The sequence below is a fragment of the Anastrepha obliqua genome, chromosome 1 (assembly GCF_027943255.1).
Source record: "Anastrepha obliqua isolate idAnaObli1 chromosome 1, idAnaObli1_1.0, whole genome shotgun sequence".
Lineage (NCBI taxonomy): Eukaryota > Metazoa > Arthropoda > Insecta > Diptera > Tephritidae > Anastrepha > Anastrepha obliqua.
The window spans coordinates 167,646,153-167,659,900 of record NC_072892.1 but is presented as its reverse complement, the minus strand read 5'-3'; the positions used below and the strand labels follow the sequence as shown (position 1 = coordinate 167,659,900).

Here is a 13,748-nt window from a genome sequence, read left to right as displayed (position 1 = left end):
TTTTTATGCAAAGACTCTTGAATATTTCGGCATAGTATCGGCTGATGCTACTATGTTGCGTTCCTCACGTGGAGCCAATATTTCTTGCCTTGCGGCTTGGTGGTGATTAGCTTCCATGTTACCAGTATTAACGAAATTAGCAAAAACACTTTGCACCATATAATGCGATTTGCCAATTTGTTGTCGATTTTTTTCAATAACAATTTTACGCATTTCTAATGGTTAATCCGCACTTCGTCCCATTTTGTTACTTCCAATCGAGATATTACGCGCAACTGAAACTGAATCGGCGAGAAAAACTAAAAATAGCCTACCTTATTTCAGTTTCGGCAATATTAGTAAAAACCAAACGTTTTTTACTATTACTTTTGCAGTAAATTTTTTACGTACTACGCAGGGTGTACGAATAAATTGTGTGACCACTGTGCGCTCCTAAGTAAGTTGTGAAGTGAACTTTTTCACACTAAATAACAATAACTTAAGAATTTCATGCTGCGAACGCGTGCGTGAAATTGTAATTAATACAAAAACATTAACTCTACACTGCGACTCACCTTAAAGCTATAATTTTACATTGTTCCTCGGGTGAAGGCAGTCGATGATTCAAAGGCACATCTTTATTTATGTCGTTAGGCAGTTGCGTATTGTCGCCAATTTGGCTGACATTTATGGCGTAGAGTGCGTCGACCGCATCGGCGGATAGCACGGACGGAGATAGGGCGGGCGTCAATACCCCATTGTCGCCGATCACCATCGAGGTGCTAATGGACGTGTCAACATGATGCATACAATCGGGCGTGACCGTGACGTCACCCAACGCTTCGCTGGAAGTCCACTTGCGGAGATCTTCAATGGCGGCAGGCTGCAAAAAGGGTGAGAGAGGAGAAAAAGATAAGGAAATTAATTCAACTTAATTACATTTTGGAGAATGTCAAAATTTGATAAATTAATTGCAATTTTTATAAGAAAAGTGGAGCAAGGGAAACACGCGAACTTTAATTTGCATAAGCAAGCAATGTTGCCATGAATCTGATTAAAAGGAATTATAATTAAATTATAATGTTGTTGTTATTATTGTAACACCAAACATTTTTGTCGAACGCTACTACTAAGTGACAGTCCTGCGCTGGGCTGGATTTAAATCCGAGTCGTGCCGGTTAACGTAGAACTGATTGTGGGGCGTGTGGTAATCGAATTATTTATGGGATTGCTTTGTAGATATTGAATATTTCAAATAAATTGAGTAGTGAATACATTAATCTATATACATATGTATGTATGGACATTAGGGTGCATCACTTTCCCTACAAGATGGCTCCCTGTGTAGAGCTCCATGCAAGTGGGCAAAGTCTCGCCATTGACTTGGTACTGGTCGGGACGATTCCCCTGCATACTGTTCAAGCAATGATGATAGATTACCGCAGGTGTGACCATCAGCTATTTTGAAAACCGAAATTGAGCGAGTAACTTCGGCTACCACGTCACCGGGCACTCGGCAGCTGACTTCTGCCCGCTCACTTCATACGTATTCGCACACTCGTCCAATCAGTCGTTACTCAGACGGCAACAAGAGCGAAAGCTGTGTTGATTTTTTTTCCTGTATTACCAACACAATCTCATTTTTTTTCGTAAACAAACCGCTGTCATGACCCCGTTTACATCAACCAATCAGCTGACTCTTTCAAATTCACTGCGAGTCGGTTTACGGTCTGATAATGGCCACACCTTCTGAAGGGGTTCAAGTAGATTGAGAGCGAGCTTATGTGAGAAGTCGAAACTGTTCAAGGATGATAGATACCAGGTTTGCTGTTGTTGTTGTAACAGCATGTACGGGGAGTGCTGCTAGAGTGACAGTCCTTGGCCGAATATATAGTAAATCCGAGTCGTTCCGGTAACGTAGAACCGACTGTCGGGGGATCGTAAGGGTTTCCTCGTTAGGTGTATGGTGAAAAAAAAAAATTTAGGGGAACTTTGGATTCCACGTCATTTTATGTTTCACAAAATTTAGCATTAGCTTAGTGAAATACAAAACGAATGACGTCGGCATACCTGTCAAATTCGCTCAGAGCCAAATAACGGTCTGCTAGGTAGTGCACCTCTAAACATCTTTTCACCAATGGAAACTGTTGAGGATCTGTGGTTGTGCGCTGGGTGTGGGACCCTACACGTATAAAAAATCTCACAAAATAGAATAATAATGTTTCGAATAAGAAATCCCTTGTACTGTTTTTCCATCGGAATTATAAAATTTATTATATTCTAGGTTAGGTTAGGTTGGGTTATGGTGGTAGTTGGTCCGTACGACCAACTCACTTAGACCTTATAGGTTTGTTGTAATATCAATGTGTGACACGGGAACCTAATTTTTTTATCTTGAAACCGTTTTGTGAAATCATGGCTTTTATGAAGCGCAGGATTAGTCCAATATCCACGTCGGACAGTTGAAAAAGTGCTTATCTAGGCAACCTCCTCTAATTTTAGCTAAGGCTGGACAATTGCAAAGGAAGTGCATCTCTACAACTTCTACAATATTTATGCGAGAAAACTCATAGTCTCAAGGAATGCCTTTCAAATAGTGAATGTCCAGTTAACAAGCCACGACCTTCGACATATCCTCCCTTGAGAGACTAAGCAGTCCTTTGTTTTTTTCTTATTTATTTGTGGCCATAGTAGCCTAACTGTTACGCATGTATCTTCATCTTTCTATGCTCTATTGGCCTCTTGGTTAGAATAGTAGCTTTCCTGGCTAGCTCATCGACTCTACAATTCCCCTCAATATCTCTGTGCCCCGGGAACCCAAATAAGGCAGACCTTTGCAACCTTTGACCTTAGTATATCCGCATTCATTGATTTAATGGCCGCCTGGCTATCTGAGAATATATATATTGCAGTTTTTGTTACGACATGCGTACTTGGATACGTAGCCACTTCTTTTATAGCTGAAAGTTCTGCCTAATACATAGACATTGCAGTAGTCTGGTAGTCGAACAGATAGTTCAAGTCCTAATTCCTTCGAAAATACTCCATAGCCAACCTTATTGTCTAGCCTGGAATGAACTGCATAGAAATCTAATTCCGCCTTCTCCAGAGAGGCTTAGTGTTTGCCACTCTCTTCTTGGCGGTATGTTTCTCTTGAAGAGTCTGTCGAAGGTGAGTCTGGTAATAGAATAGTCTATTTGTTGTCTGTAACTATTCAGAGTGGGCAAAATAGAGGCGTAATCAGGTGTTTAGTGCAGGCAAATTGTTTAGCACTTCCAGCGCTTTATTTGCGGAAGTCTTTAATAAGTGATTTTTGCGTGAAATTTCGTACGTGAGCAGTTTATTTTTTCCAAGAAATAAAGGGATTCATAAAGTAACTTTCTAATGATGACTTATAAATCTAAATCGGTTAAGGTTTGGGTGAGTTATTCAAGCTTTCTTAAACCTATCTTCTAAAAAAAGTCAAATAGCATAGCATCAAAAATCGAATATTCACGCTGCGAAGGTTATGCTATGTATTTGGTGGGACCAAGTTGGTGTTATTTATTATGAATTGTTAAAACCAAGCGAAACCATCACTGGGGATTGGTATCGACTTAAATTGATGCGATTGAGCCGAGCACTGCACGAGAAGGCAGATAGGCTTTTTCATGCCTACATTCTACAGCATGACAACGCTCGGCTTCACGTTGCCAAACCCGTCAAAACCTACCTGGAAACACTGAAATGGGAAATCCTACCCCACCCGCCATATTCTCCAGATATTCCGCCGTCCGATTATCACCTGTTCCCATCATTGGCAAATGGTCTAGCTGACCAGCAGTTCCATTCATATGAAGACATAAAAAAATGGCTTGATCCGTGGATAGCCTCAAAAGATGAACAGTTTTACCGTGACGGTATACGAGATCTACCAGAAAGATGGGAAAAAGTAGTAGCCAGCGATGGGCTATACTTTCAATGATTCACTTGTAACTATTTGTTCAGAATAAAGTTGTATTTTCTTCAAAAAAAAAAAAAAAAAAAACAGCGGGAACATAGTTGCGCACCTAATATGATAATAAGAAACTCGATTTTGGAGGTATTACCAAATCGGTTCTGCTCATGTAAATTTTAATATTTTCCGAAATATTTTGACGGAAGCCCAGGAACATAATAAGATTTGTATAATTCCGATGAAAAAATAATATCTTATTTTTGGGTGAGACACTCTAATGTATACATATACATATATAGGCAAAGAAAAGTTTTACACGAAATGTGTGCGTGTAGGAAAAGAACCCAACCCAGAATATTAAAAATATTTTGGTTACGTTTGCCGAATTCGTTCATACATGCAAACTACCAGATCAAGGCAAGTATCGTCCTGCCTTAACACAAAAATGACGTGTTCAAACCCACTTGAATATTGGCTCTAAAACTATTAGCCTAAAAGTCATTTGCACAATCGGCACAATAAGAATGAAATGATTCGAAATAAAGCCAACCAACACCTAACAACCGCACCAATATCGAGGTCAGTTTGGTGGAAAGCGCTACTGCTTTTTGAAACCATGAATTCGTAAGTATAATATAATTTTTATTATCGACTGTCGTACAAGTATATGAGCGAAAGACATGCAAGGATAAATGCAGGGATAGAAAACAAGCAAAATTCTGAGCTCTAAAATCCCTAGACTCGTAAAACAAATTGCTAGTTCAGTGCGAGTAGCTGTGCTGAAAAACTATCGATGGTGCAACCTTCATTGATTAGTTTAGTAAATTTGAAGAGACGGATAGAGACGATATAGTATTGGTAAATATTAATTTTTGATTGTATATAGATTACAAAAAAACAAAAAGCTATAAATAATATGATTTAACCAGACATGTTTGTTAACTTTTTTATATGTATATTTGGTAAAAAACTAGGCATTTTCAAATAAAAACTATTATAGAGTAAGATGTTGAAGGAAATGGCAAGGCCGATGAGGTAGACAGAAAGGGTACTAATCTTCCACTGCTTGAAAACAGAAGCAACATTGGAACTCCCATGGCAACTTGCAAATTAAGGATAAAACAAAATATTCTCCAAGAGGCGAGAAGAATATACGTGTGTTATAACCAGGCTAGTTTGAGAGATCAAGAGAGAACATCCACAAGCAAAAATTTAAGAAATGGCAAATGTTGCAGCTAGAAATTCCGCCATTCGAAGGGGTATTCAAAAAGAGTCACATCTGCGGCATACATACATATATGCACATATATAAATGGCGCGTATATCACTTTTGGGTGCTTAACCGAGCTCCTCCTCCTATTTGAGGTGAGCGTCTTGATGTTGTTCCACAAATGGAGGGACCTACAGTTTCAAGATGACCCCGAACGGCAGATAATTTTTATGAGGAGCTTTTTCATGGCAGAAATAATATACATTCGGAGGTTTGCCATTGCCTGCCGAGGGATACATACACAATTACACAAAAAAGCACCCTTGAATAAATTTCGTAAAGAACGCCGCCTGGATTTTGCAAGAGAGCACATGGCTCGCAGTTTAGTTACAAATTCCGACATCACAGCCGTGAAGGTGGTGTTCGAATAGAAAATTATAGACTACATAATGATGGGAAACAGCTATAAAGTTCTGTTAGAATCATCTTTTTCCGAGATTCGTGAAACATTTAGACCTTTAATTGGATCTTTCAACAGGAAAATGCAACTGTACACACTTCACGTGCGGCCAAATTTGGATTGCGTCCAAAAACGTTGACACTTGAGCATGGGCAACGTATTCCCCATATCGGAGCATTATTAAAAACCTTATGGCTTCCTCGTAAGATTTATGAAAATGGGTCACAATTTGAAGACAAAAATGCTTTAATTCGAATCATTAAAATGGCCTGGTCTAAAATTTCATTAGGCTATCTGAAGAATTTGTAAACAAGGTAGCAGCACAAACAATTAAGCTTTACATAATAAATTAAAAAAAAAAACAGAATATCCTATATTTGTTATTATTTTTTCTTGTTTGGCTAGTGCCTCTCTATTCAAGTGAACCAATAAATCAAGCACAGTGTTACAGCTGCTGAAGTTGTACTGCTGCGAAATACTGTTAGATGGAATAATATTTTTATGCATGTTTATTTTCGAGCAAAGTATAGTCTTTACTAAGATAATCGGAAAACCTTGGATGACTAGATGAAATACGTTTGCTTTAATAACTATTTCCTTCCATAAGAATTATTGCCTCTAATCAAGTGAATCGGATTGTATGAGGATTGAACTTCTGCAGAATACTAGACCGATTAGCCAGAAACGGCTACACATAATAATAAGTAAACAAAAACGGATGAAAGCAAGGACTTTGGTTTCATCGACCCACCCACGATTTTCTCGCGAGTCGATCTAAAACTATTTGAGGATGGAAGTAACTCTTTTTTATCAGACCGCGCTCTTCAAAAATCGTACAAGCAGAAATCTACGCGGCGTCTAAGCGGCTCGATTGGCAATCGAACTCATCATCATAAATTCCTAGAGTCCCAAGTTGGATCATAGGACCGGAGTCGAACTAACCATGCCCCACTTTAATGTGAAAATTTTAATCAGCAAATCTCTATGTGAGAACATTGCTGACCAGCCTAAACTAACCTTATCTATGTTTTTATTACCTTTTAGCAAAGTGCTTCAAACAAAAAAACTTGATGTGGCTTAGCAGTCAGAAGAAGTTGCGGCGAAATTAAAAAAAAAAACAATGTTGTTGGATGCTACTGATTCTTGGACAGAACCACGCACAACTTACCAGCTGGTTTCTTGAAAACAGAAGCTACGGGAATTGGTCCTAAAATAATCTAATCTCGTCCCAATATACTTTTGCAAGCATCCTTAACAGTTGTTCAGGCCGAGTTCTTGTCTATATTTGTGTGTGTGTCTGGATGTTGTTCGACAAATAAAGGTCCTCTTCTTACAGTTTTAGCCGCCTTCGAATGCCAGAATGGATTTTAAGAGAAATCTTTTCATGATAGAAATATACGCAGTGGCTCATCATTGCATGCCCAGCAGTTGCAGTAGTTGCTATTTTATTTACTTATGTTTTTTGGATGCGAACTGGTCATGACTTTATTTAATTTAAACATTTTTATGCCGATGCAAAAAAAATTTTGTCGGATGACGCGAAAAATCGGTCTCGTTCTGACACCATTTCCAAATTACTGATGCGTACTATTAAACATTCCGAAGAGTTGAAATAGTGCGAAATACCTTTTTGCTTTATATGTATGTATGTGTACATAAATGTATGTAAATATTCCACAAAGCGCAGGACATTCCATCACCACAGGCAACTATGTACGTGCAAAATGCGATAAAGTCACGCGATTCCTAAAAGTCCAATCGATTTTATGTGCGTCTATTTTTCAAAGTAAAGTTAATGCGGCTTTTCATGAAAAACAAAAAAAAAAAATGTAACCGAGTACAAAAAAATATACTTAAATAAAAAATTGCCAAAATCTAATAGCGAGAAACAATTTTTTCCTGCGCTTGGGTATAAAAATTCAATCAAGCAAATTAAAATAATAAAATTCCCTTGGCAGCAGAGACTTTGCGCTAAATTGAATTAAAAACTACTAAAAAAAAAGTAAAAAGAAAAACCCAGTAACAAGTTAAAGTTAAGAGAAAGTAGAGTAGATAATCAAATAAAAAATAAAGACAATATTGTGGCAGTCGTTGGAAGTTAAGACCGACAAATGGCATTCGTTGAACGGAAGAGGATTTACGCTGAAGTCCTGCGCGCTTACCACATGAATGAACAGACAGACTAACGACTAACGACTACAGACTACTTACGACTACTTACTTATTACCATTTTCCTCGCACACACTAATTTATTCATTGCTTTTCGCGAGGCAAACTAAAAGACAGCAACTAACGAGATAGCGAAAAACGCAAATCGTATGTGCGACTAGCGAAATACTGGACAGTACACAGATCTGCGGTGGCGGTACTTTAATATGCGCGCCCTGAAGGAAAAATTAGGCATTGAGGCATGGTTGTGGTAGTGGTCCTCAGAATATATGCTTTGGGGTTTCGTTTTCTAGAACGTAAAAAAGAATAGACACTTGTATCTCAAATATTTTATTTACTGAGCTAAAAAAGGAGGTAATTTCCTCGATGGAATACCTATTGGTAGCTCGTAGGTCTTCCCGGATTAGTCGATATTTTGTCTGCTGTAAATTTATTACTCGTATTGAAACTGTCGACAGGTTTTTATTATAAAGGATTTTCCAATAAGAGGTGTTATTTTGATATTAGATCAATGGTTTCGCTGCTCGTGTGGCACGTAGCGCCGTCTTGTTGAAAATAATCGTTGTCCAGATGAATACCATCCAATTCCGGCCATAAAAAATCGTCAATCATCTCTGGATAGCGCAATCCATTCACCGTAACTGTTGCTACAGCTTCATTTTCGAAAAAGTAACGTCCAATGACTCCGCCGGACCATAAACCGCACCAAACAGTCACACGTTGAGGATAGAGAGGCTTTTCAATAATAACTCTTGGATTTTCTGAACCCCAGATCCGACAATTTTGCTTGTTGACGAAGCCACCGAAGTGATTTTTCGATGGAATTCCGGATCATTTTCATGCATTTCAACGACCAAATCAGCAATGACACGACGTTGTTGATGATCAGCCGGCTTGAGTTCTTGTGTTAACTGGACTTTATAAGCCTTAAGACCCAAATCTTTATGCAAAATGCGGTGCAATGACGTTTGTGGAATGCCTAATTCCAAAGAACGACGAAGAATGGAGTAAGCTGGGTTTTCTTCAACACTTTCGGCTACAAGAGCAATATTTTCTGGTGTTCTTGAGCGACGTGCACGGGTTTTATTCTTCACATCACGAACTGTCCCAACAGCTCGAATTTTTTCACCAATTTCTGTATTGCGATCCGTCAAGGTGCTTCACGATGACCCAAATATGATCGAGTTTTCGAACCGTCTCTGCCAAATTTTCACCCGTTTTATAGAGAATTTTAATAATTTCAATGCGCTGTTGAAGCGTGAATCGTTCCATTTTTATTAATGGCGTAGTTTCTACTAGTCAAATATTAAAAAATGACAGCTTCAAAAGTGACATCTACCGAAATAGCGGGCTATTCAAAATAACACCTGTTATTGGAAAACCCTTTAGAAGGAAAGATCTAACGAAAAAAAATACAAATTGAATCAGTAGAACTCGCTCAAAAACTTTAGTTCTGTTTCCTTTTTTGTAATTTTAGTCCCAAGCGTGATCGTAAACCAGTCTTTTACTGTTTCATGTTCGGTAATTCTTTCATATCTTTAAAATGTCCCCGTCCTCCAGAGCTTGTTCCGTCTCTTCATTGATTTATATGGAATAGTTCAATATTTTCATTTGAAGGCGACTAGAAATTACCTTCGACGTAAAAAGTGTATTTAACTCGGTATGTTAAGACTGATAGCATCCTACTTCACAGACACAGCTTACGATACAGATTTGTGGCCTGCGTTCAGAACTTGGGATGTGCTGCATAAATCGCGCACCAGAGAGCTGAATGGGGAACAGGTTAGCTAATCTCAGTTGTTGTTTTTGTTGTAGCAGCATAAACATTCCCCATATATGTATGCTGCTGAAGTGACAGTCCTTGGCTGGATATAAATCCGGGTCGTTTCGGTAACGCAGTACCGACTGTCGTGGAAACGAGCTAATCTCAGTCGAAGCAGCCGCTGTACTTGCTGGGGGGTTACCCAGCGGAAGCAACGTGGCTTCGTCGCGAACGAGATGATCGAGATAGGAATAGACTGGCAAAAACACACATTGAAGAACGGCAACGACAGTAAGACACAGCAGAAAGCGGAAGATGAACATGACCCGTAATTAAAAACTTGCGAACCTGGAGGGAACCGTTCAATGTGACCCAGTACTTTTCGGGCCATGGGTGTTTCCGACAGAATCTACACCAATTTAAACACGTCAGCGATCCATACTGCCAATTCTGCGTCAATAAAGTCAAAGGATCTGAATACGCAGTGTTCACAGAACTGTGGTGACTGGTCGAACGAGAACTGAACTGCAGACTGAGCACATATAACTCGCTCGACAAATATTATACTCACCTGAAGAGAGAGAAACTGGAAGCAACTACATAAAATCAGTAATGAACACAAGTAACAAGAAGTTAGTTTACCTGCCCTGCGAAGGAAACCCTTCAAGGTGGGTTCAGCGGGGAAATGACAGGAATGAGTAGTGGATGTGGTTTTAGTCCGTAGGCGCTTTGCGAATCGAGCATGCTAATAGCACGAGCTATTGGTATCATTAGAAGATTAAACTTCCAGGGCCACATAACATAAAAAAATACTAAAAATTACTGCTCTTATTATCGTGTTGAATTCCTACCTAATATTACGAGGATAATCCTTCCATTTCCTTTTTATTTTTTTTTTTGTGGGGTGTAAAACCAAGCAGGACAGATAGCTGTAGTCTGACCCAGTTTTCCGACAGTAATATTGACATAAGATCCTAAATAGAGACGAGCGGAAGGGCAACTACAATACTCAACCTGGTATGGTCCATCTATATGGGCGGCTCTCAGCATGAGATCAGTGTTGGCCTTTTCTTCGATTACTCAATCACTGTAGTGCTTTCCACGATACAGTACCAGCCGTAATGAAGGCTAAGAAACAGATCGGAAGCAAACTTTTAGAAAGAGATAGATTCATATTTAGTGAAAGTCAGGTTGGAATAACAATTATGACCTCTATCACTTGCAATTCTAAACTGGTGCTGGAGTTTTATTGGTCTCTGCAGGAGATAACCAAGCAAAATATACTTCAACTTTACTCAGCCTCAGGTAATAGAGATATTAAGTGAAGTTGTATTGCAGCTTAGATGACGAATCAGCTTACGATTAAGCAGGCTCTTCTTGGACATGAGCGCATTTTGGCTCTCTTTATACAACTTTCAAAGTAAAAAGTGGTACACCTACGGTCACGTAAAAAATGTTCCAGTAGACAAGTTGAAGAAAGTTGGGCACTTCAAGGCAGACTTAGCCGAAACTGGACAGGGAACGAGCAGTGTGCAATTTAAAAAGGGAGAACATACCCACTATCAGTGGAGTGCACACTGAAGCCTGCTTAAAAGCAAGCATGCAGAAATTCGTCCATGCGTAGATACGTCCAGCCTATAGAAAGATGATGCAGAGACTGCAAAAACGATGAAGAGGAAGTAAAGAGCTCTCACATCCCTAAAACTTTTTCGCTCTGTTCAGATACAGGTCTTCGCATATCGGGCTTTAATTGTTAGGCACTCTAAATGAGATGGCGGGTACCGACTTAAGAGGACTGATGGATTCACCAGGGATACTAGAGGGTTCAAGGGAGCATAGTAAAGCCAAGTCTCACATTACAAAGGAGCCTCCGTCTTTGGACTAAATGAGCCGGTGTATCTAACCTAGCCTAAGTCTTGTTTTGGCTCATGATATGCACTTTAAAACACAGAAAGTCCAAGATATTTGATTTTCCACTGCATGCAAGAGCAAGAACGTGAAATAATTCCAGTTCCTACCAATGTTCCTACCAGGCACTGACTGAAAGCAGATATTTTCTTGTGCAACTATATAATTCATGCGCGTGTGAGTTTGTAAGTGCCTCGTTGTGTTCGCCTCGTTGTCTCTAATCTGTGGTCATAAATAATACGCTTAATATCTGTGTAACTTTCATAGGAACTGTGCGATGTGTGGTCGAGCGGCAGCAACAGCAACAGCATCAGGCGAGCAAATAATGGCAAAGGCAACAATAACAACTAACGACGATTGTCGTTGTTGTAGTTGGAAAAGCAGTGATGTTGCTTTTCTCTTCGAGTAAATGATGACGATGTTGCTATTGCGGATAGCTGGCATTGAAGATTGTTATGAACCGCAGCACGACTCTTGTGAATAGGCTCCCCGGCAGACAGCTTTGGTCGCAAATGATGTGACTGGATGTGTATGTGTATGTAGTTACTAAAACAAGCGCTGTGCAGATGTGACAGTCCACAAAATACAACCCTATAGGAAATGATGACATTAATTTGATGACCTTGGCCGGCTATTACACCACGGAATGGAGGTAAATGGAGAATTAAGGCAAACTTAATTTAACAAACAAGCAATGGTGAACCTACGAGTGTATTTTTGCTAAGAAAAAGCTCCTCATAAAAAATTATTTACCAAAGTGTAAGTCCTCCATTGGAGAAACATTAAGACGCACTCCACCAGCTCACTGATGGGACCTTATCAGTGTGATTTTAGGCATGGAAAGTTCAAAATCGCCCAGAACTTCACACTAAGCCAAATCCTGATAAAAATCCCACGAGAAAGATAACGAAATAATCCATCATCTCTTTGTCGTTCATAAGGCTGCTTTCGATAGCCCGATGAGGGAACGCCTATGTATAAGTCGCGATGCCTGAGTTTTTCATTCCCTAAAAACTGATTTCACTTTGCAAAATGACACTGAGCAGCACGTCCAGCTCTGTCAAGGTAAAAAGAGACTTTTCCCAACCGTTCAATACCGAGCGATGTTTCAGACAAGCCGATCCACTACCGTGCGACCTCTTCGACTTCCTCATGAAAGGGATACTGCGCAGAGCCGATGTTCATCAAAAGTGTCCAGCTCCTTGCATATGCTGATGACATTGACATCATAGGGAACTGCAAGCCAGATGTTAGCGCAACATTTTCCGCCACTGTCTGGCAGTTAACGAGGACAAGACGAAGTATATGCTGCCCACTAGAAAATATACACGGCCTTTTGGATCCATTATTTCGGCGGATCTTCTTTGAAATTATCAAGAAATTTATATACCTTGGCATCGCCGTCACAACAACAAACGATGTTAGCCTCGAGATAAGTCCACGAATCACGCTTGCCAATGGATGTTGCTATGGTCTCAGTAAGCAAATGTGTAGCAGAGACCTCTCTCGACCGACAAAACTAACACTCTGTAAGACACTCATCTTACTCGTGCTATTCTATGACGCTGAAGCATGGGTTGTGTCGCACTCTGATGCAGCAGCTCTTGGGATATTCAAGAGAAAGATACTTCGGAAAATCTTCGGTCGCCCTCGTGTTGGCGTTAACTACTACCGCCGAATGAACCACGAGTTGTATGAGATCTACGACGATGTGGACATAGTTAGTCGTGTCAATATTCAACGCTTGCGCTGGCTGGGCCACGTCGGGCGTATGGATGCAGAAACTTCAGCAAAGAAGGTGTTCAGATAGCCAGTTAGAGGACAACGACGTAAAGAAGGCTATGCCTCCGATGGAAGAAGGACCAAGACGAGGGAGCCCTATCATCGCTTGGGGTAACAAAATGGAGTAGGCGCGCGTAAAACAGAAACGCCTGGCGTTATTTTTTTGTACTACAGACATTTTTTCTACTATTTTGTTGATTTCTCGTTAGTTGCGAATATTCGAGGAATGTTTAATTTTTTTATGAAATACCTTTGAATAATATTGGTATTGATTTCACAGGTAGTATCCCAATTGTATGCCACCTTAATCAAAAAGTTCCCGAAATATATTCGGAATAACCTCAACGAATTGTTTATGAGCTCTACAATAGAAGAGGTTAGAATGTCTCTCGAGGTTAGAGCTTCAGAGCTTACTTAGATTCGCAAAAAGCGCAGGCTTACTACAAGAAGCCTAATATAAGGAAACGTAAGTGTCAAACTCCGACTGGTACCACTAAGGACCGATAGGTCCATGGTCTATGTGATGGCTCTCAGCCAACT

General features: G+C 39.8%; 1 protein-coding gene across 1 annotated transcript in view; it reads right to left on the bottom strand.

Annotated features, from left to right (window-relative positions):
* Nucleotides 1–13,748, bottom strand: part of LOC129238414 (serine-rich adhesin for platelets) — a 93,877-nt gene that overhangs the window by 43,492 nt on the left and 36,637 nt on the right. The window contains exon 3 of the mRNA XM_054873441.1: nt 555–862. Coding sequence (XP_054729416.1) covers nt 555–862 — 308 coding nt within the window. The remainder of the gene's footprint in view (nt 1–554; nt 863–13,748) is intronic.